General features: G+C 41.7%; 1 protein-coding gene across 1 annotated transcript in view; it reads left to right on the forward strand.

Annotated features, from left to right (window-relative positions):
* The window catches only part of COL22A1 (collagen type XXII alpha 1 chain), a gene marked incomplete at its 5' end in the record, with an annotated part of 210,599 nt that overhangs the window by 82,725 nt on the left and 104,357 nt on the right, over positions 1-23,517 (forward strand). The window contains 4 exons of the mRNA XM_083859503.1: positions 14,421-14,474; positions 16,044-16,097; positions 17,360-17,413; positions 21,840-21,893. Coding sequence (XP_083715629.1) covers positions 14,421-14,474; positions 16,044-16,097; positions 17,360-17,413; positions 21,840-21,893 — 216 coding nt within the window. The remainder of the gene's footprint in view (positions 1-14,420; positions 14,475-16,043; positions 16,098-17,359; positions 17,414-21,839; positions 21,894-23,517) is intronic.

A 23,517-nucleotide genomic window follows, 5' to 3' on the forward strand; every position in this document is an offset into this window, starting at 1 on the left:
TGTGTTTTATCTGTCTTGGAAAACTCTTTCATTGGTGATCAACAGTGGGAAACAAGTAGCAGGACTGGATTAATTTGCATTTAAAAAATATGGTGATTTTGAAGCAATTCTGGCTACAAACTTTCAATTCTGCACAAAAACAATGAATCTTGATGCCTTGAGACTTCAGAGAATTAGCTCTTTCTGTCTGTAGCTCCATATCACACCTAGTTGAAGGTGTTTCCCTTATGATCAAAATGAAATTTCAAGTTGCAAAGAACAATGGAAAAAGGTTGACAGGATAGGAGAGGAATGTATTAAGGAAGAAGCCATGGTTCATATTGAAAATGAGATCAAGAATCAGTTGAGATGTTTTTCAGGGAATCTGTGGCTACTCAATTGCTCAGAGAATTTCAAACAATATTGGATTGTGATTGGAAAGGAAGAATGCTACACTAGAGAGAACATGGCATTTATGCCCATTGCAGCTTCTCATTTGCTCTTTCTGTGCTTATGATGTATTGATTGTATATAATGGTAATTCATCATGTGAAATTACCATGGAAATGCCAGTTGCTCATGGCAGGAAATATTATTGAGCCAGGCTAGGGACAAGGGGGCCATAAAGAACACATTTCTACATTCATTTTCATGCAGTCCTCCCACTGGCAGACACTATTTAGCCTTTGAGACTCAGGATTCAGCCTTTGGAAACCAGCTCGTGTTTGGCAGGTGGTGAGAGCCAGTAGTGTGGTGGGAAACAAGATGTTTACAGTATTTGTTATGCTGTAGTTGAAGCAAGTTCTTGTTTTCTTATGTTTTCAACTCTGCAGAAAAATGTCAGAAAATATCATTCCATGTGTATTATTTTCATGCACAGACAAATAGGTTTGCAGGTCTGGAGGGGGGAAGAGTAGAGAGATGTCACAGGACATGCAGAACTTCTTCAGCTGGAGTAGCCAAACAGCATTGAGTGCCCAAACAAATGTGTAGGCTTGGAGGATGCTGAGTTATGGTCAGCTCATGGTGTTTGTTTGGTACCTCTGCCACCTGAGGCAGCTTGTTCTCATCTGTGGAGGGAGGGCTTATGGGACCCAGGGTGTTTGTGCCCCATGTGCACCCAATGGCTCTGTGTCAGGGCTGCTGCTGATGCAAAGATTTATCAGCTGTATGTTGCTGGCTTGATTAAAAAGAGAGCTTCAGGTTTTAGAATCATAAAATCATAGACTATCTCCAGTTGGAAGGAATCCATATGGATCATCTAATTCAACTCCCTGCTCCTTCCAGGACTACTTAAACTAAACTGTTTAACTAAGAGCACAATCAAAATGCTTCTTGAGCTCTAACAGGCTTGGTGCCATGACTATGTCCCTGCACAGTCTGTTCCAGTGCCCAAGAAGTAGCCAGAACCACAGGGAGCAGGGCTGCAAGTGCCTGCAATGTCAGTCACCATCAGAGTAGAATAACCTATGAAATTAAAACCTTCCCAGAGAGGAGAACACCTGGAAGGAGAGGATTCATGTGGCTCTTTTGCTTGCCTGCTGTGATGCAATGGCTGCATGAGCAGGAATTATTGTTTCTCACTTTTGCTGTGGCAGCTTTGTTTCCTTGATTTTTATGAGTATGAACCAGTGCTGGAAAGCTGAATCAGAGATGTTGGACTTTACTAACAGCTGCAATCTGTGTGGTTGTTGTCATGCATGTGCTGTGGGATGCCTTAAAAGGATTAGGCTCACATCCTAAATGTTGACAGAACAAAGTGGTCTCACCTTTGAAAAGACTGATATGACAAGATTTAAATCCCCCTCTTATTATAGTCTTGCTCTCCAGCTGTGCCAGTGCCAAACACCTGTCAGACCACACTGTTGCCAAGTACTCTTTGTAGGGCATTTATGTGAGGTCTGAGGCATTTGTCAGAGGGAAAATCCTGTGCTTTTCCAGAAGGACAGGAGAGGTTCTGGCCTTGCTTCCCCAGGTCATCACCTTGGTTATATCACCAAGTTAAAGCCAAAAGGATGCTTGTATTAGCATATATGACATGTCAAGCACATCATTAGTGGTAAACCCCAAGATAATAACAGCTGTGGATAAAAACCTAATTCATGTTGACATGAGGACTTGTGTGACTTTTAAACCCAGGAAACTCCCTGTGATGGTTCAAGTAGCAGCCTGGCATGTTCTGCCAGGCCTAAATAGTTCAGAGTGATGGAGGATGATTTTTATGTACAAAAACATGCATATCCAACCAAGTTGTTGTGCGCAGATATATAAAAAAAAGAAAATACCATAATGCGTCTACAGGTGCCCTTGTAAACCACTATCAAGTGGATTTCCTGGAGAGGTGGGATTCACCTATTGCTGCTCTGTATTGGATCTTAAATTTCCATTGCTGACTGTCATCTTTCAGCCCTTAGAGTTGTTATTCCCTTTCACATTAGATGTAGTCTGTCATATTTCTGCTCATAAATCTGTGTCCCTTTACTGTGTGTTCATTCACTTTTGCAAATGCTTGTTGTTGAACTGATTATTATATGTGGGTAAACATCCAATTCTGTAACATCATCACCATGAAAGGGAATCCTTTAGCTTTATTTTGGAGGTTATTCAAGTGGCTATCTGCTAAACCAGATTTCCTGATCCTGGAAGGGTTATAACTCATATCTTCAAATCTCTATCGATGCAAGAGGAGCAGGGGCAGGAGAGGAGTGAGGCTAGCAGGAGCAGCTGGAGAGCATTTTTGAGGATGACTGAAGCAAAACGTGGTTTCAGTAACTCGATCAAAGTCAGAGAATTCGTGTCTGACAAGGGAGGTTCTGCAGAGCATGAGGTCTGCATTCCTGGGGTACAGCCATCCACATCACAAACCAGCTCTTCTAATGCTTCCCTGCAAAATTTAGCTGGGAGGCTTTCAAAAACTTATGCCTTTGCCTTGCAAAGTTCTGAGCATTCAGCAACGGTGCTGAGACACCCTTCCAGCATCCCAAAGGCCAAGAGCAGAGAAAAAAAAAAAAGCTCTGTAGGCAGGAAAGTGCTTGGAAATGTGATGACTTTAGGGGGAATAAGATGCAAATCTGTCAAACTTTGAGTGGTGTGGAGATATTAGTGGGAAATCATTTTTCACTCTTTCTTCCGTTGTAAAACTGAAGGGGAAGCAAGCCAAGATACCTTATAGCAAGTTTAAAAAGAACAAAATGAAGTTGCTTTTCATCCAGCAGGTATTGAAACACCTCTTTGCAGACTGTTCTGGAGGTTAAAATTTTGTCTGTTTGAAAGAGTGCATATGAGTTAATTAGAGAGAGACATCTGTAAACCTCTAGTGAGCACAAAGACAGTCTCTGCTTCAGGATGTCAGTGGAGCTCTGCAAACTGTGATTGGTGATAGAAGGAAAAAAGGTTTGAGAAGTCTCCCATGAGGAAAACTGAGGCAGATGGGCCAGGAGCTCACTGTACCCTTGTCTTGATTGCTGGTAGCTGTTCTTAGACTTTTGTACAACTCTTGAATATTCCTAACACTTTTGTTGTACAGAATGGGACAGAAATTTCCACAGATTGTTCAGGGTTTAAGCCAGCACTATTCACACCTGTTGAGGAAGAGTAGGAAGCATGAAAAATTGCCATGAAACAAGTGGATCAAGTGATCACTACCATGATTTTTCCACAGGAAACCAACTAGTCAGAGGAAAAAACTCTAACCACAAACACCTCTCTTTTGCAGAGGTGGTGAATGAAGTTTTCAGTATGTTTTGCACTGGGACTTCCCTTACTAATGAGTTTCCAAGAGTATCCAATCTTTCCCTTTGTGCTTTATCTGTTTCCCTTCATGCTAATAATCACACAGGCAGCAATGAATATGAGAAACAACTTTAGTAGATTAGGTCTGTATTCTCCTAGCAGATTTTTTTTTCATGGTAATGACTCTGATGAAAATGCAGAAGGATTATTATTATAATATTTCTAAGGAGAATAAAATCTCTGAAGTGGCTTGGCTTATTAGAGATTCAATGACTGCAAGGCCAAGCATAGAAAAGAAAAGCAGGCAGATAGTTCAGGCTCTGGGCTAGACTGTAGGACATCCAGACTTGGAACTTGGCTCTAATGGCCTTGAGCAAAGGAGCCAGTCTTTGTTCCCCTAAAATTAAGCTGAAGAGCCCCTTTTCCTTCAGGCCTGTATATCTTGCCTGCTAGATCCTTCAAACAAAAGCTTTGCTTCCCTTTCCCTTCTCTTCGAATTTGTGGTTATTGCCATGTTTAGGGCTTCTGGAAAAGCTGTGGAAATCTGCTCTGTTAGAAACAGTGTCTCCACACAGAGCCCTGTGCTCTGTCTGCCCTGAGGCAGCTGAATAAACCAAAGGCCTGACCTGAAAGCCCTGTTGCTTTTTTACCCCTGTGCTGTGCTGTCAGCAGGACTTACCAAATTAGCACGAGCACTTGTGCCTTTAGATCAGGGCTGGCCAGCATCCAGCAACTTGGGATACAACAAAATAAGTGCAGTTCTGCTTGTAAAAAAGTGCTGCAGACATATCAGGGATCTGGTGCTGCAGGATGGTTCCATGGAGAAAGAGAGCTTTCATCTGTGTGTTTTTAAGGGATGCATTCTGGGACCAGGAGGATGGTATGTGTGATTTGCTGGCAGGTAAGGCTCAGGCTAGCAATGATATTTTAGACCCAAGGGCCAGAGGTGAATGCTTGAAAACAGTTTCAATAGAAAAGAGAGGGACCAACCAGCTTGAACTTTTAATAGCAGGATCTGTTCTCTGACCTCTTCAACAATGTGGGGCCTAAGCTTACATGAACCAAGAAATAGTCTTTATTCCTGCAACTTCTAAATAAAACTAATTATCACTTCAAGAGATTTGTGGGTCCTTTGCATTGCTGAAATGGTGACCCCAGTGCAGGGAAGATGCTCCAGTGAGGTTACACACCTTGCTGCTGTGGTGTTCAGGTAGTGTTACCAAGTCCCCAAACTCACAAATGCCACCCAGTTTACCCAGGATTGGTGAGCTGAAGGGTTTTCCCAGAGAGGCTAAGGCAGAAACAGGAGCCTTGGTGCATCAGCATCCCTGCTGGCTCCTTCAGTGAGCACATCTTGACAGTAACAAAATGGGAAAACATCTCCAAGTTTACAGATAATATTGAGTTGGAATTTGAAGACAAAGCAAAACCCCAGTGCCTTGTCACTGATGCTCCTTGGAGACAGTGGCTATGGAAACCTTGCCTCCCCAGGGTTATGTTCTCACGTTCTTAGTGCTCAGGTCTTCTTATTTTATTGCAGAATAAAAGGTAATGTGAGTAAAACTGACCTGGTAACACAAAGTGAAAGCACAATCTGCAGGGATTTTTATATATCTGTTTTGGGTTTGTTTTTCATTTGGAACTATTCTTAGCTACTGAATGCTGGTTAAGAGCACTTAACCTCTCAGGCCAGCACTTAAACATCTGTATAATAATGCCTCATCCACCTCATAAGGCTGTTGTGCAGTTCACTGGAGTTGTTCATATCTGTGATTTCTTCCCAGAATCCTCATATTAAAAGGTGAGTTGTAGTAATGTCACTATTTGCCTTGCTCAGTATGTTCTGAATCCTCTTGTATGTGTGAGACCAATTTTGGTCTGCATGCTGAGTATTTTTGTGTCCCTTAAATGTAGTTAAAGCACATTCTGCCAAGCTAAATAACCATGGTTTGATGGAGTTCTTTTTCTTAACCATAATTAGAGGGTTTTAGATAAATTCTGTGGGTTTCTGTGACCCAGAATAACAGCTGCAGATTGCAATAAACAACTTGAAGTCAGCTCACATATTTGTTGTGATTGTGACAGCTTAATTCTCAGCAGTGTAAGAGTGTTAGTAACTTGGTTCCTTAATTTTTTTTTCTCTTCACCTAAACTTAGAAAACATGTATTTCTTTTCAGCATTGTCCCTGGCTGGCAGGTACATTGCTGGTATGCAATGACATCTACTGGCAGCCAGAAGTTTGCAAAGTCTGAAGCACTTGTTTCTTTAGAGGATTTCTCTGCCAAGATCCACTGGCAGTAAGGAAAGGAAGCATGTGAGAGAAATTTGCCAGCTCCATGTTTCTTCAGAAAATAGATTGGGAGGGGGGGCATGAAAAAAACCCACATTGTCTTGATTCTGCAATTGATAAATCTTGTTGGAATGCAGAATGCTCCTGAGAGTGATATTGTAGTGGATAGGTATGGATTATCTGCCTGTTAGGTGGGAAATAAACCAGCTTTCCCAGCAGTCTGGAGCACACCCTCTGAAAGTGCAGCTCGTAGCCTAAGGAATCACAGAGAGCTGAAGCATTACAAAAGTTGCTATCACTGGTCCATCAAAGCTGTCCTAAGCATTTCCTGACCTTCTCCCTGCTGGTTAATCTCTCTAGTTAAGCAGATGGGTTTTCCCCTTGCCACTGATCAAAGCTGGGCTGTTTTTGGCTTTGTGATGATAGAGAAGGTGCAGGTGCCTTGTTCATGGCTTCCCTGAAGGGGCAGGTGTGGGCAGCTGAGACAGGGCAACACTGGATTTTATGCTGTTCTTAACTTGCCCCAGTGCAACACCTTTAATTTTTCCTGTTCTGGATCTCTTGTCCTTTTTCTTAAGCACTGCATTGAGATTTCGTGTCTCCCAAAGCCCACAAGGCCTTCTCTGTCATTGGCAGGAAGATTGTGTTTTGGGTCTCAGATCCTGCTGAGTAATAAAGGTACACATAGTACTAAGTGCCAGATGAGGAAAATGAAGTTTTTTCACAACAAAAGTTTGTTTTCCTGCTGAAGCAGTGTGTGGACCCTTAGTGGTTGTTAAGTCAAGGATATCTGATACATTTGGTATTGAGAGTAGGTTTGGGTCTCTGGAGACTTTTTCCTTGTCACTGGCTCCAAAGATCTTGACCAGAGCTTTTCCCCTTCACATACCTCAGTGTCCAAGTAAAATGGGAAGAAGGATCATGACCTTTGTCATAACCTCTGAGATGAAAAAGACCTAGGGAACAGCACCACTTCATAAAGAAATAGCATAAAATCATAGAATAGTTTAGATTGGAAGGGACTTTAAAGATCATCTAGTTCCAACCCCTGTGTCTGGCTGGATCAAGGAGATTTATAGCTTTGGCAAAGACTTGACTTAGCAGCCTCAGGTGTGTTTGGCAATGAACAGCACTGCATCACTGCAAGTTATAAGCAGGTGGTGATAAGACTTCAGGCAGATGTTCTCTTCAGTTTGGGTGTGACATTTAAAGAGAAGTGCGGAAAGATGTTGCTCTTGCAAAGAGCAATGGGAAGAATGATCCATGATTTGGCAAATTAACCCAGTAGGGAGAGATTTAAAGAAAGGGACTCTTCGAGGAGGAGAGGAATCAGGGACAAGATGATGCATTTAATCCTGAGGAAAAGCTCTGTACACATTTCAGGGAGGCACCAGAAGATAGACTAAGAGGTGAATGTGGAATATCAGCAGCAGCAGATGGTTAAGAGCATATCAACATTAGAGTTTGGAGTGCTCTGACACATTACTCCTCTGCCCTAATGAGCTCTTCTTGGAGCTACTGAAATTGTTGAGGGGTATGTGGAGCTCTGAAACATCAGAAACTTCACAGAAGCAGAGCAGGTTGAATTTATAGATTATTTTTGCAATAAAAACTATCAACAAATACGTATCAAATCATCCACAAGACCAGAACCATTTTCTTTTTATAGATGGAAGGACTTTCATTCATCAATGCCATGATACATGACTGGAATATTTTTCTGTTTCAATGAACATTTCCCTCTGGTACTTGGCAAGCTGTTTGTCTGGTCCTGAGTAATGTCAGATGCTGGCAAGGAGCATCATCTTGTGCTTCAAGGCAAAGAAATTTCTGGAGCAGAGTTATGTTTTTCATATTTCAAGGCTTCTAAGAAATGTGTCTTTAATTGAAGACCCTCTTGCCCCAACCATGCAAACAAGAAAAAATGAACTTTTGGGATCTATTAGTCCTACTTCTGCAAACCCAGCTCACTGTAGTCCAGTATATTTGTCAGGTTATTCCTCTGTGCAGTGGGATTATAGTACTGATTATTTCCAATTATATTTTACCTCCTATTCATTATGTTCAATCATAAACAGCTCTGTAAACTCTTGCTCGTTTCTTAATTTGAATGTTTCAGCAATCAACTGAGCAACTCTAGCTGTTGAACAGGAATATTTCAAACAGCAGAGCTCCCTATGTACTCCCCTGTCCTCTCTGCTGCAGAGGTGATTTCTTGAGTTGGATTCTCCACTTGGCTCAGCCTGGGCTGGAGATGAAGCAGAAATTCAGGAGTTGCCAGGGGTGTCTGAGCACCCCAGTCTCTCAGCAATCACCTGTTTAGGGAATGAAGGAATGTTGTGGTGGGGAAAGCTCTGATGGATAGGATTCCAGGCACCAGTGACAATTTTGAAATCTTTAGGATGTTTCTATGTTATTCTGAACTCTACACTGACCTTGATTACTGTAGAGCTGTGCCACATGAGTGAGCTCTGATGCATCTTTCCTCCTGCAGTACCAAGCTTATAGGTAACCCATGTGTCAAATTAGCTGCAAACCAACTGTTGCTTTGCCTGTTTTTATGAAAATTTGGAGTATCAGGTTTCTTGAGAGAAAGATATCTGTTGGAATCTCTGAAAAATGGGGCATCTGCTCTCACTAGAAGAATTGTGATCATAAAATGAAGGGTCAGAAGGACCCTTCTTGGTCTCCTGGAGGGGCCCATGACATTCATGATAAGATTCAAGGGTTTAGAGAGCTTTTGAAAATTAGTATCTCCTGGGAAAGTGCATTTTGGGGACAACTGAATTCTATGTAATGGATTACATAAAATCTTTCATACGTTTGAAATACAAAAACTGCCAATAGTTGTCATTTAAACAGTTGTTTGCACTGGGCTGGATTTCCTGGTAGTCCTGAAGAACCTATGACTTCTAATGACCCCTGTGTATCATGTCCGCATTACCATTCTGTTTATTAAAGCAGAATATAATACAGAGACCCAGAAGAGAAGATTTTCTTCATTTCTTCCTTCTTCTTTACTGCAGTAAGGTCCAAGTTGAGATAAATGTCTTATTTTATGTTGAAGCAGAAGATTAGGCCAGCTTTGGTGTCAAATTTGCCAAGATATTAATAGGGCTTTAGCATCATTAAGCTGATAGAATCCTGCATCTGGGCACTGGAGAATGGCAGTCATTTGTGCTGCCTGTCTGGTCAGCAGCTTTTGAAAATGGAGCTAGGTGACATATATCCACTGCAGCTTTGCCTCTCAGTTGATGAGCAGATCATCTCTGGCTTTTAAAGAAACCCTGGTCTTTGCCCTGCCTCTCTAAGGAAAAAAAAAAAAAAAAAAAAACAAAAACAAAAACAAAAAAAAAAAACCCTTAAAATTTACAGTATATTTCAATAAAATATTTATTATGTCATTGGTTGATTCCCTTGACTGGAGAACCCTTGAAAAGAAAGATATTGCATTCCTCCAGACCATGAGGTCTCTTGGAAGTGTTCTAAGACATTTGAACCTGAAGACCCCACTAAACCTCTTCTGTCCTCCCACTCATCAAACACTGGTTACAATTCAGTGTGTACCATGGATCAGCAGTAGGACAGCTACCCATTATCTTCTCATGTCTTCTTCATGAACATCAAGCTGCCCAGTTAGATGCAGGCCAAAGAGTCAGGAGAAACAATACATTTATGGTTAAGACACTGACCTAACTCACAGGAAATCTGGAGTTCTGTCTTTGCCCCAGACTCTGGGGTCTTTTACCTGTCCTCTCCTTTGTTGTACCTCTGACTGATCACCCTCATGAGGTGACAGCAATATTACAGTTGCTTAACCCCCTTCTCATTTCACAGGGATGCTGTGAAGTTAATTTAAAAAGGAGAGAAGGGGTGTTAATGGTGAAGTGCTACCATTCCACAGTTCAATTTTACTTCTGTTTTTGTTTCATCTTGCCCAATTTTTCTGTTTCTTTTCAAATCTTGCCATTTTGCCTCCTACTTTGGCTCTAGACCCCCCCCAGTCTGTGCAGCTGCCAACATGCTGAGTGTGTGATTCGTGGGCTTCTGCTTGGCAGATTTTTTGCAGGTCTCCCAATGACACCTCCACTGACATTTTGTGACAGGGATAGAAATTTTAATTTCATACCAGGATTAGAAAAGTGGCACTTCTGTGTGAGATGCAGACCAATTTGGAAGATAAAATAAATAATATGTATAGAATTGACCTTAGAATCCTCTGTCTTCTGTTGTCTGCTCTGGATGCTAAAGGAAGACACCAATGATTTATTTGAATTTGACAGGAAAATGAGAAGCTAACCATGCATTTTGGAATGACTTTTCCCCCTCTCCACCCCCCCCCCCCCTTTTTTTTTTTTCTTTTAGTTTGCTCTATTTTCACTAACATAGGCCACAACCCAGAGTTTCAAATAAAATATGTGATTATAGGCCACAGCTGTTCTCAAGTTAGAAGAAATGTTTGTAAACTTGGCAGCTGCTGGAGGAGTTGCAAATGGAGGAAAGAAAAACATTTAAATTTGAGTGGATTGCTTTAAAACATCACTGAGGAATTTTTCCTTTATGTGCTTCTGATGTCTCCCTAGGATTAGGTCATACTGAATATTTCTATCTCTACATCTCTCCTTATACCTACAGATTCCTTCCTTCTCTATTTTAGGTCTCCTCAGAAAAAATTGTTACGAGGTTGGATATGGCAAAATCTGTACACTAGTTTTTCCCACTCTGATGGAATATATCATCTAGCAATTAAGGTTATTTTTTCTGTAATTTCATCATTATCTCTACTCAGACATAGCAGGATCTACATGGGATGTTGTAGTGGTTTTAGCTGGGGTGGAGTTACTTTTCTTCCCCGTGGCTGATATGGGGCTGTGTTTTGGATTTGTGTTGATAATACAGAGATGTTTTTGTTATTGCTGTTATGGCCTGCACAGAGCCAAGGCCTTTTCTGCTTTTCATAGGGCCACACTGGGGAGGAAATTTGGGACAGGGGAAGCTGGGAAGAGACACAGCCAGGACAGGTAACCCAAACTGACCAAAGGGATATTCCAGACCATGTGACATCATGCTCAGTATATAAAGTGAGAGGAGAAAGAGGGGGACATTTGCAGTGATAGTGTTTTTCTTCGCAAGTAACCATCACCTGTGATGGAGCCCTGCTCTCCTGGAGATGGCTGAACACCTGCCTGCCCATGGGAAGCAGGGAATTAATTCCTTGATTTGATTTGCTTGTGTGCTTGGCTTTTGCTTTCCCTATTAAACTGTCTTTATCTCAACCCATGAGTTTTCCAGCTTTTACTCTTCTGATTCTCTCCCTGATCCCACTGCGGGGGGAGTGAGTGAGCAGCTGTGTGGGCCTTGGCTGCTGGCTGGGGTTACACCATGGCAAATGTGGATATAATTTGGTCACAGACCATAAACACATGGTATTCCATAAACTGTGGGGTAGTGAGGCTGTAACCTGTAACTGTAACCCAAGTAAGGTGAATTTTTTGAACAACCTACAAGAAGTTAAGATATATGTGTATATGGTGAGTATGGAGGGATCACTAACCTGGGGCTGGAATGGTCTGGTAAATCCATGGGATGCTGGTGCACCCGGAAAACATCCTTTCTCAATTATAGAAATGGAGTAATTCTGCTGATATACACAGGAACCTCTCTGGGTGTGTCTGTCCTTACCCAGATCACCTATGGGACTTTTTTGGCTGAAGCTGAGAGGAGTATTTTAATTCTTCATCACCCCAATATTCTGTCTGCAGCAGCTGAAATTTGCCTGTGCTTTGAGGCTCCTCATGATGTGTCATTTCCTTTGGTCCATTGAGTCTGGACAACCCATGTGCCCATGTGAGCCCTGCTCTGAGAGCCCCTGGAAGAACAGAAGTAGTGATTACCCCTTGCTTTGAATCCATTTTGTGGCTCTGAATGCTTCCATTTAAAAGCAAATACAAAGAAATTCAAAATTCTATCCTTTTTACTGAATTCTGTTTAAACTTTTTGTTTTCAGAATGGCTCAGAAAACCTTACTAATTTTCTTGCAGGATTTTTATCAATTCTTTGAGGAATGAAGGATGGAGTTTTCAGAGTGACTTTTCTAGTGTTGTATCCTCAGTTTGCAATATTTAATCTTTTAAGAAGTTCCTAAGCCCAGTTTATTTGTTACTGCAAATAAATATTTGTTAATGCAAAATACCTCACAGGTACCACTACCTGCACATTCAAGTTTTTCTCCACCAAAACTACTGACCAAAAAAGCAAAAGTTCACCCTATCTAAGATGTAAAACTACTCCAGAAAATATAGGCTAAGCCTAAGGGAAGATGCCTTAGAAGCTATGGACTCTTCCCTTCTTTATCACCTTTTGCTGGTGCTTCTCATTTACTAAGTCCTTGTTACCTTCCTATTCTGGTCGTGATGCTTCTGCAGAAAAGGACAGCCTCTGAATTTCAGGTATTCATAAAATAGATGGGTGACAATAGGATTGCAGGGCATAAACAGCTACGTGTGGTTTACATGTCACCACCTGATTCCCACTGTGTTGAAGCTGGAGCCAATCTGTGGGAATAAAGGTGTATTTTGATCCCTCTCAGTGGCACAACCAGGTTTGTCCTTTGTGCAAAGAAAGTGATGGACTTTTGTTCCCCAGGGCTCCATGCCAGCTGCCAGAGCCTACCTGTTCTCCCAGTGTGTTTCACCCCAGAGCATTTGCCAACAGTGTCTGCCTGGCAGTTATTCCACTGCCTTGTGCTCTCTGCCAATGCTATTTCTTTTTCATATTTACACAATGCTTGCAATTCTAAATGGTCAAGCAAATGGAACAGACTGCCCAGGGAAGTTAAGGAATCACCATCCCTGGAAGTGTTGGAAAAACATGCAGATGTAGCACGTAGTTTAGTGGTGGACTTGGCAATGCTGGGTAAATGGTTGGACTCGACGTGGGAGATCTTTTCTGCCTTTAATGATTCTACTGGAAGTCAACAGAGGTACAGAAGTAGGAGCTTTTCCTACTCTGCAGGCTTTCCAGTGGTGCTTCCCCAGGGAATGTTAAACCTGTTCTGTGCAATTTTCTCCTTGGAGAAAAGCTGGTGGATACTCTTCCTGTCCTGCATGAATATTTCTACATGCTTCAAACTTATTGACTTCTCCTAGGACTAATTTGTTCAGCTTTGCTGAGCAGTTGCTATTTCATGGCAGGAAAAAAAAAGAAAAAAGGTAAGAGAAGAAGCTAATTAACTGGACCTTATGCAAACTCCTCTTGCTTTGCATAGGAAAGACACAAATTGTTCTCCTACCTGTGTGACACGCTTTGTCATGGAACAACAGTTCCTTCAAGTTATATTGACCTCTTAGAGCAAATGATTTCCTCAAAAATCACGTTTGCTATTTGATGGGTTTTCTATGTCATTAGAGAGCCATTCAAATATAGCAGAGATGATTTTTACCACCAGCTGCATTGCAAATTCTGGAGTGCTTCGTGAAGGTTCAGTTGGCAAGAAATGTGATTATAAAAACTTTAATTTGCAGGACAGATACTTTTCAGACACTATCTTTTGCTTACCTTCGAGTGCCAAATACACTAATAAATAAATAAGGCTGGATTTTTACTCTCTCTATTGTCAAAATAGGGAACCTTGCCCTAGAAATACATTAATCTAAGTCTGCTAGACTAGACTTACCGAAAAAAAGTTACAAATTATATTGCATATGGTAGAATTTGGCCTGAATTTACCTACATATTTAGGCATTCCTTGTATATACAGATAATTTGGAAATACATGCATCAACTTCTTAGCCAATTTAAAGCTCTTGCAAAAGGATTTTTCTGTGCTTGTGAGTTTTAACAAAAGCAGATGGGGAAAAAGCTCCCAGTCTTTTGTCTGAATGAGAGTACCTAGAGGGAAAAAAAAATCCCTCTTAAAATTTGAATTTTTCCAAAATTTTCCATGTCAATTTTCATGCCATTTATTTAAATTTAAAAAAACTAAAAAACAAACAAATAAACAACAACAACAAACCCCCACATGCCATTGGGAACTTGGCATTGTAGTAAGTTGGCCATGCCAAACTTCAAGTTCTTATGCCTTGGAATATGCAACAGGGGGGTTTATCAGTGGAGTGTTACTGTGCTTCAATTTTTTTTTTAACAAGGGGAGGTCTCTAATCTTTTTTCTTAGAAAACTGCTGGTTCTGGATGGTAATTACAAAAAGGAAAGGAAGGAGTGAACTGGAATGGAAAACTGAAAGTGAACCTGTTGAAATATGGGCAAGTTACAGGTGACTGAGCACAGCATTGTCACAGTGAGGGCAAAAAGCTAGACTCAGTTCTCAAGAGATGACAACTGCAGTGTTTGAAGTCCACAGATATACCACTGAATAATGTGGCATTTGATAGGAGGTATTTTTTCCATTGGTGTTGTAGGGTGAAGAAGGCTTTCCTGGCTTTCCTGGGCTGAAAGGGGACAAAGGAGAAAAAGTAAGTCCAAGTCTTTATTAGTTATACTCTGAAAAGTTTAGGAGTTTATAAAGCTGTTGTGGAAGTCTAATGAAAACCAACCCTCTTCTAAGTCTTTTGTTTTACCTCTGTATTATATTTTGTTTCATTTTGTGTTAGCAAGGTGCTCAGAAAAGGAGATTGTGATATTGTACTGGTTTTCATCAAAGAGTAGCCTAAAGTTTTTAAACCTATTGATGATGCTCAGCCATATTTGACAAATATGTGGAGAGCTCAAAGGTATGAGTTTTGACAAAACTTTGTAAAACTCCAAAATACATAAATGTAATAGAACAGGAACTCAGTGCTAATACACACAGAAACACCAGAGTCTCTTCAATATGAGACATAGAAGGCCAAAGATTACTGTGCCTTTACTTGCACTGAACATAAATAACTTTTGGACTGTGGTGGCCTTTAGTGGCTTACTGTGTCATCATCTTAAAAAAACCCAAAAATTAAATCCAGTACTGAGCTATTTCTGTTGACTAGCATTTACTTTGGACACATCTGTTGGAAATCCCTTAATCAAATCCTCGTTTGCAGGAGGAATTTTAGGAGTTTAAACTTCTCCCACCTCTTACAAACTACCTAATGTTCCAGATCACAAGGCAAGATGCCTCTCCAAGTAACACACACAACAAACCAGCCTTGTACAATCACAGCCTACAGTGGCAGCTTGCAGTGCCCGTGTCTGTTTCTCACTTGAGCCTTTTTTTAATAACACACCTAAGACAGAACTGCTGCAGTGCCTATTAGTGAAAACACTAAGCCAGTTCCTCATTGTGTGTTGACTTGCCTGTTGTTTGTTCCACTCTCCATTTGTTCTTTAAATTGCCAGCTGCAGGCAGCAAACTTGCTTTTTCTCCACATTTGCTGCTGTTCCTGTTAGTTGGGGAGCTATCAATCTCAGCATCTTTAGTTTCATTCATCCTGGTGCATAGGAAGATTTTAAATGGTAAAATTTTGAATTTAAGTGGTGTTTGGCTTTCTGTTTCTTTGTTTTCTACACCTTTGCATATTCACAGCTCTGGGACTCACTTCCCAGTGGCCAGGGTCATTCCTGAGGACTTGAGTGTATCAAGGCTTCTTTACTATTTGCTTTTTAGGCTTACTACTTATGTGTATTATAGCTTTGCCTAGGGGCTTCTGAGCTTTGGGATGAATGCTGTATAATCAAGGAGGGGAAAAAATTAAAAATGCAATTTTTGAGACAATGGAATTGTGAAGAGAGAAGCTATGAGAAGATATGATATGATAGTATTAAGATGACTCAGTTGTTATGTGTCTAATTAGCTCCAGAGCTTTTATATAGTAATTTATTCTTAAATGATTGAAGTGGACGAGAGTGCCTAGTTCCTCATTAACAGCTCATCAATCGTCCCCAGTGTGTTAATGTCAGCAGCAGCTCCTCCAGAAACTGTAAATAATGAACGTTTGTGTTGAAATGTTTCTCCTCATTTCTTATTCTTCTCTAGATGCGCTGCTCGTGTCTCTGCACTCGCAGCGGGTGTTAATGCTGTGCTGATGATAACTCTGTTGTTGTTACAGGGTTCCCTGGGCTCACCTGGCCCCCCTGGGAGAGATGGAGCAAAAGGAGAAGCCGTAAGCCTTTTTGTTCCTCCCATGTAATCCTGCTTTTCAGTGCGAGGCAGGCAGTGGGAATCAATCTGCCTTGAGTGGAACACGTCTGGGGGATTTGTGTGCCCGTTTTAGGAGCAGCAGAAACAAATGGCAGGAGGTCGATAGCCCCAAAACTCCCCCTTCATATGTCTGCAGCCAAGGCAGGTGTCCTGTGGATTAACCATCGCTGGAGGCTCCAAGGCAGCTCTGTCATCATTCATTAAGGAGGGGAGGGAAGCAGCCTGTGGTTTGGGAGCTGCTAGTAAAGAGCTGCAGCTGCAGAGCCTGGCTACTTGTTTTACGGCTGGCAAGGAGTCCTTAGCTAGTAGAGAAGGCAAAGGTGCAAGAGACCATCGTATGTTTCCACAGTAGACATGGGCTGGAGAAATTGGGAGTCTTGGTCACAGAAGAAAAGACCTCAACTCCTCTTGTGCACTGATGAAAACTAAGAGAAGAGGAGGAGGGCATGATTAGTTCAAGGAGGGATGCAGGGTACCAAATACTGCCTATAAGAGAACTACAGTTGAAACACAGAACCACAAATATGTTTCCAGTATCTCATAGAAGTGTGTTTCAGCGTTTTATATCCTTTCCCCTGCCTGATCACCATCTCTTAGAAATATCTTCAACCTGACGTTGAACTTTCACCATGTCATTCATTGTCCCTTTGTGGCAGTCAGTTGGTGGCAACTGAAGCAGGGAAAGGATTCTCTGGAAGGCAGATGATGCACACAAAAGGAGTGACACACAGCAAAAAAGCTCTTTTCCTTACATCCCATTTCTTCTTTGCTCCACTCTTGTCCTACTTTGGAAAAACTGTGACAATTTTTCAATATTGCTTCCAGAACTGATGCAGCTTCATCACATCACACATGGCATGGGATTAGACAGTATCATTCTTGTACTTGCAGAATTTCCTATAAGATATGTTTATACACTGCAAGGTGACAATTCAAGAACAAGTGCATCATGCTGGCTCCAAGGAATCCATCTCACAACTTAGGGAACTCATTTTTTACTACTTGTTTGTGTTTTGTGAGTAGATGAAGTGCTGCTTCAGTTTTCATTTTCTTTCTTTCTGCTTTCATTTTTGTGAGTCAGATACACTGTAAACCTTCAAATCTCTTTATAATGGCACTCAGGACTGTCAGTGTTTCTAACTGCACGTACTGACTAGTTTGAGCTAGTCCAGCCTTTATATAGAAAAGAATTGTGTTTAGCAGTGATATTTCTGTTACTTGCAGGGTGAACCAGGACGGCCAGGAGCATTTGGACTGCCTGGGCCAGCAGGTCCAAAGGTAAGCTTTCCATTTCTTCTTTACATGGGCAGACATACTTTTCTTCACTGACTTTTTACATGGCTTGAATTACTCCTTGTTGATGACTTTTGATTTTCTCACTGGTGAATGAAGGAACTCAAAATGCTCATTTTCATCAGGGGTCTGCTTTGGCAAATTATGCAAAGTGTGTAAAAAGAAGAAATAACTTTTGTTCAGTCAATAGCATAGCTGAAGAAGGTGAAAAAAACATGTTTTGGGGCACATAAGTCTTGTGTCACACTTTCAGTAGCTTTTCCAACTCTCACTAAGATGCAGATGAGAATTATTTCCCTATTTTATGACTTGAAAAATGATCATGAAGAGATCCTATCCTAAATGTTTCTGCCTATTTTGGGAGCTTCAGTTTTGCACCAGTGAACAATTCCTGAGTGATACAGAACTTGAGCCAATGCTTGTATTTGCCTCAAACAAGGTGCTTCTGAATGCAGATCTGGTGAAACTTAGCTCAGCATCAGAACTGCAATTCCTTAACCTCCTTTCAAAGTCTCAGCTCTCCTTGCCTTGTTCCCTGGTTATTGAGGGGATAAATACTCCTCAGGTGGTTTCAGCCTTGTTGTTATAGCACAGGAAGTAGATGGTGCCTTGTCACAAATGTGTTTTTAGGGGTTTCATGCACAGCAAGTTCAGCTCATCTTGTGAAAGGTGCTGCAAGGACAGCAAATTGATTGCCTGAATTAACTTCACTCAGTTCTGTTCCTGCACAAATCAAGGCTTTTAAATATCTCATCTTTCTGGAAGAGCCATTTCTAGTCACCTAAATCTTGCACTGAGTTCACTGGTGCCATTATCCCCAAACAGGAGTTAAGTACCTCAGCACCTTTCTGGGTGTAGCATTGACTGTTGCTTGGCTCTGTCTGAGAGGACTTGATAAAGCAGGTCATATACAGGTTCTCTGTGTTCCTCAGCTATGCAGGGCCCTGCCTCCAAAATGTCCCTGTGTCTTTGCATAGAGGGGACTTCACCCTTCCCGGAAGCCCCATCAGGAGGGTATCAGAACTCACGAGGTGTTTGTAGATTAGCACAGATACTTGGCAGCCATCCCAGGGTTCTCTGTGGAAACCATATTGGCTTCAGCAGGGGATAAATGACAAGTGCAAAGCAGGGCTGGGCTGAGCTGAGCTGAGTGGAGGCACACTGAATATTTTGCCCTTCAGTGGGATTTGAATCTTGGATGAAATGAACTGAATTCATCACTCACAAATGCTTTTTAGCTGCATCTCTCCCATCAAGTAAATAAATACATATTTTCTCTCTGTCCTGCATGGCTCATGTAGTGGAAATTACAAATCAGAAGGCTATATGAGGCTCTTTGTGGTATGAACTTCCTCACGCTTGCTTTGCAAAGCTTTTACAAACCAAATTAAACTCAGGCACCTACATCTTCCTCAAGATGGAGTTGGTCCTGTGCTCCAGATTTCCCACCAGGTTCTTCAGGAACATGCAGTTCAGCCAATTAATGAGGCAATGCTGAATAAAGGAGCTCAGATCTATGGCCTGAGCAGAACAGATGCTGATGGGGCTGAACCTAAAGACATCTGACTGGACAGTGCCAGGTGCTCCTAGGGAAGAAGGAGCTTGGCCAACCCCAGCCTCTCACAGTGCCCAAATATAAAATTATTGTGTGTTTTTACAGTGACTTTCATTTACCTCAATGAATGCATTGGCTGTGTGTAATGTCCTTGAGCTGGATTCTGGTCTGAGCTATTTTAAGAAATAACCCTGACTTCCTGACAGGGCTATAAAGTCTAAAATAGGAATCCACACTCCTTTACTCCTTGGTGTGAAGCCTGAGCACCTCACCAATGTGGAGCAAGGTGTATAAGGATTGGTGGAGTTGGCAATTAGAGAGGTCACACCTCCAATTACCGGTGTAATGATTATTTAGGGTTTTTTTTGCCGGATCACTTATTTTTGTCATCAGCATAAGCTCTGGGCTCTACCCCAGGCTCCATGGAGAGCAACCTTGCAGTTTCTCTGGTTGGTTGGGTTGTGATCCTTTCTGTCTCAAACCATCCTCATTAGCATTGAGAGAGGCAAGCTCAGTGTGTGCTCAGCAATGAAACCTGTGCCCCGGGAAATTCAGCCCCTTGTTTATCTACTTGGCTGAGGAGCCTTTTGCTTCAGGGGGAATTGCCAGCACTTTCTTTTAAGAAGTTGTCTTGTACTTTTTACAGACCTCATTAATTGTGTGAAGCTTCCAGTAACACCGATAAGAGTCCTCCAGACTCCTGGTAATGGAATTTCAGCCCAAAGAGTTACAGAAATGGCTGCTGAGCACATTTGGGTTCATGTACAGGTTACAGGAATGAAATGACCTTGATATGTCATCCCTGGTTTTACTGGTTTGGCTTCTCAGTGATGTCTCCAGGGGCAATTGTTCTTAGCTCAGTGTCTTCAGCATGAAACTGTAGGGTTTGGAGTGGATTTTTGCCTTTTTTTTTTTTTCTTTTTCATCAAACTTGGAGGGTAAACTTCTTTGTTCTCCAAGAAGGATGTGTGATCTTGCTGGCTACAAGCTGGCCACAAAGAAGAGTTATCAAAGTCAGCCTTGTGCTGAGGTGTTGGAGCTTCTGGTTACAGCTGTCACGGCAGTCTGAGATGGCAAGAAATACTCACTGGGCAGTGGGGAAAGCTCCCAAATAATTGTGTGGGACCTGGCAGGTCAATTTAAATGGAATAAGTGGGTCCAGAGAAAAAGGACCATTTCTCAGATTGTTCATTGTACAGTGTTACAGCAGAGAAATAAAGTTTGGATTTTTTGAGATCAGACCCTTTAGCTTGCAATATCCTGCAGCAAATATTCAACCTTTTCCTTCGTTTTCCCCCCACCCTGTATCTCTAATAAAAGGATAAAGAGGTTTTATGTGGTTGTCATTGCTGTGGCACAGACATAGCTATAGCATTCCCATCTGAACTGACAGTTATCTGCACTTAATAGAAAAAGCAGAGGGAGAGGGGGGAAAAAAATCAATCCTTTGAAATAAAAAGTATTAGGTAAGAGTTTCATTTTGACAAATTTCCTTGTTGCTTGCTCGAGCTGTCGAAGGTCTCACGCTTCTCTGGTTTACCAGACATGATCTCAGCACAAGGACTTGAGTGGGTTCAGCACATCTCATCTAGACAAATCAGGTTTCTCTGTAACTTCTGCTGAGTACTACAACCACGTTTTATGTAACAGGACTGAGTTGGACTTCTGTAATTTGGACAATTTGGAGCAGGACTCTGTTTCTCTTGGGGTTTTGCCTAGACTTTGGTAGCAGTATTTTTCTGCAGGGTGAAGGAGAGATTTAGGTGCATGCCTGCTGCTCTCCCTCTGCTACTAGAGGACTTGCAAGGCTTCTTGACCTTGCAGAGGTTCTCACATGTCTGATCCCAGAGCCACCTTTGCTTGTGTTTGAACCCTACTCTTGTTAACCTGCACTGGGGGAAAAAAGCCTCAGTTCTGCTACTAATTATTTGCAAACACATCTTACATTTTTAATTTTATTATCTTTTAAATACGAAACTTCTATTAATACAAAATGTAGTAATTATTTTAAAATTATTTAATAACAGTATCTCTATATGTTTTGAAGCCTTATCCATTACAGCCACCCAATTAGTGTTAGACAGGAGTTAGACAGATGAGTGTGTTGGAAAAGGGGAAGTGATATAAGTAAGAAAATCAGTCAAATTGGTGATACAAGATGCCAAACCCGTTCTCTAGGTCAGCTTGCCCGGCCCAGGCTGTCTCCATGGGACAGCTCTGATGGCTGAGCCTGTTCAGCTGAGGATCTAGATAATTTTCAAGCATTGAAAGACACATAAAGGCACCCTGTGAGTACTCTGCATTACAGTGTACCTTCTGCAGGATGAGTCAGTGCATAACCAGCTGAAGGACTGATGAAATGCACCTGATCCTCTTGCATTTTTTTTTATCAGTAAAAATAAACATTGGAAATTTTATTCTGATCTGTTTCATTTACTCTTGAAAATATGTAACATTTTGAAGACTGTGGTCACTTTGCAGCAATGTATACCTTTGCTTTGTTCCATTAACACTGTATTCAGGAGCCCCAACAGGTGTTGTGTGCAACATCTGACAGTGCCAATCCTTCTGAGATAACCTGTAAAGAAACCTGTATAGGACAGTTTGCCTTTGCAGGTTAAGTCTGAAAGCAGAAGGATAAAACTTGCTAATGTTTGAGGGGACAGAGGAAAATATTGGAGTGTCAGCTGGGGTAAGTAGTTGGAAAGTAAGACATTAGTCCTCTATTAGCTCTGAGAGAGTTAAAAAGCCTCAGTGTGAGCCTGGAAGAGCAACTTGCATTTCTGACTAATTTTATTCTTGGTCTTTTATGTGAAAGAGTTTCTGATGGTTTACTGTATCTCAATTCCTTGCCAGGGATCTGAAGGAAAACAGGGTCCTCCAGGCATTAAAGGCTACATAGGTGCCCCGGTAAGTCATGGCTCTTGTTCAATTTTTAACGCTCTACAAACTTTCTTTACTTTTTCAGTGTGTTCTGCCCAGATATATATTATTATTAAGCAATCTCTATCTGTCTGACCACTTATCTGCACTGTCCAAGTGGTGAAATTTTCTTGACTTCACTGAGTTTCTTCTGTCTTCTTTAAATGAGAACAGACCTGTAGCCTGTAGAGCGGTATCAGCAGAGATGACTTGATTACTGAGATAGCAGCTGGTGATTTTGTGATGCTCCCACTGTAATGCAATTGCTTTGGTCTGTGATGATGCACCATTTATATGGTGCTTGAAAAACTTCATCAGAACACCAAGAAAAAATACCACCTCTCAGCAAGTTTCCAGTCATATTTTCAAAGCTCTCAGGGAATAGCCTTTGGGCTCAGAGGACAAACTCGCATTGAATGAACAGGCAGCAAGACCAAAGTAAATTAGATTCTATCCTGTTAGCACCTCTGTCTTGTCGTCCCAGCTTGGTAAGCAGCCTTTAAGCTGGTGTTGGAAAGGCTGACTGAATTTTCTGAGATTTGATGGCCCAGATTGGAGTCACCTCCCACAGGCTGGAGGATGAAAGCATTGTGAGCTGCGCTGCCAAGAAGTACTTGGGATGCTGGTGGATGAAAAGTTGGACGTGAGCTGACAGTGGGCACTTACAGCCCAAAAGCACCATGGGCAGCAGGTGAGGGAAATGATTCTGCATCTCTGCTCTGCTCTGGTGAGACCCCACCTGCAATGCTGCATCCATCACTGGAGTCCCAGCCCAGGAGAGATTCAATGACCTTGGAGAGCAGGTCCAGAACAGGGCCATGGAAGTGGTAGGAAGGCTGTAGCACCTCTCCTGTAAGACACGGCTGAGAGCTGAGGTTGCTAAGTCTGGAGAAAGTTCTGGGGAGACCTTAATGTAGCCCTTCAATATTTAAAAGATGCCAAACTTTTTAAAAAGACCTGTTGTGATAGGATAAGGGATAATGGTTTTAAAGTAAAAAGGAGTTAGCGTTAGATTGGATATAAGGCAGCAAGTTTTCACTATGAGAATGTGAGAATCTTGCACAGGTGAGGGTGGATGCCCCATTCTTGGAAACATTCCAGGCCAGCTTGGACTGGGCTCTGAGCAACTTGCTCTAGTATAAAATAGCCCTGCTCATTAAGATGATTATGTGAATCATGCTGAGGGCCAAATATACCCAGACATAGAGAGCTTTCATTAGCTTGGAGCTAAGACTCCCCTATAGTGTAAAGTAAACTGAAGTTTAAATTATTACAGCAAGAAGCACTATAAGCTTTGGCAGTTTCAGAGAGGTCACTGCTGACTGAGCATATTTATCTCTCAATAGCTATTAGCTGATTGTTCAGTTTCTACAATACGGATAAAATACAAGGTGTTTGCTGAGCCAAGGGAAGGTGAAATCCCTTTGTGCCTATTGAGTCCATTGTCTGTGTTAGTGCCACATCAAACCGAGCTCCAGCAATGTTTCTGGTGTAGCTGGGAGGAGATGAATTATGCAGTCCTGAGGAATAATGGCATTGCATTCACAACACAAAAATGTGCTGGGCCCCAGGACAGAGTGCATCTAACCTCTGCCAGTTCTCAAAGCTACCT

The sequence above is a fragment of the Zosterops lateralis genome, assembly GCF_965231275.1.
Source record: "Zosterops lateralis genome assembly, chromosome: 1".
Lineage (NCBI taxonomy): Eukaryota > Metazoa > Chordata > Aves > Passeriformes > Zosteropidae > Zosterops > Zosterops lateralis.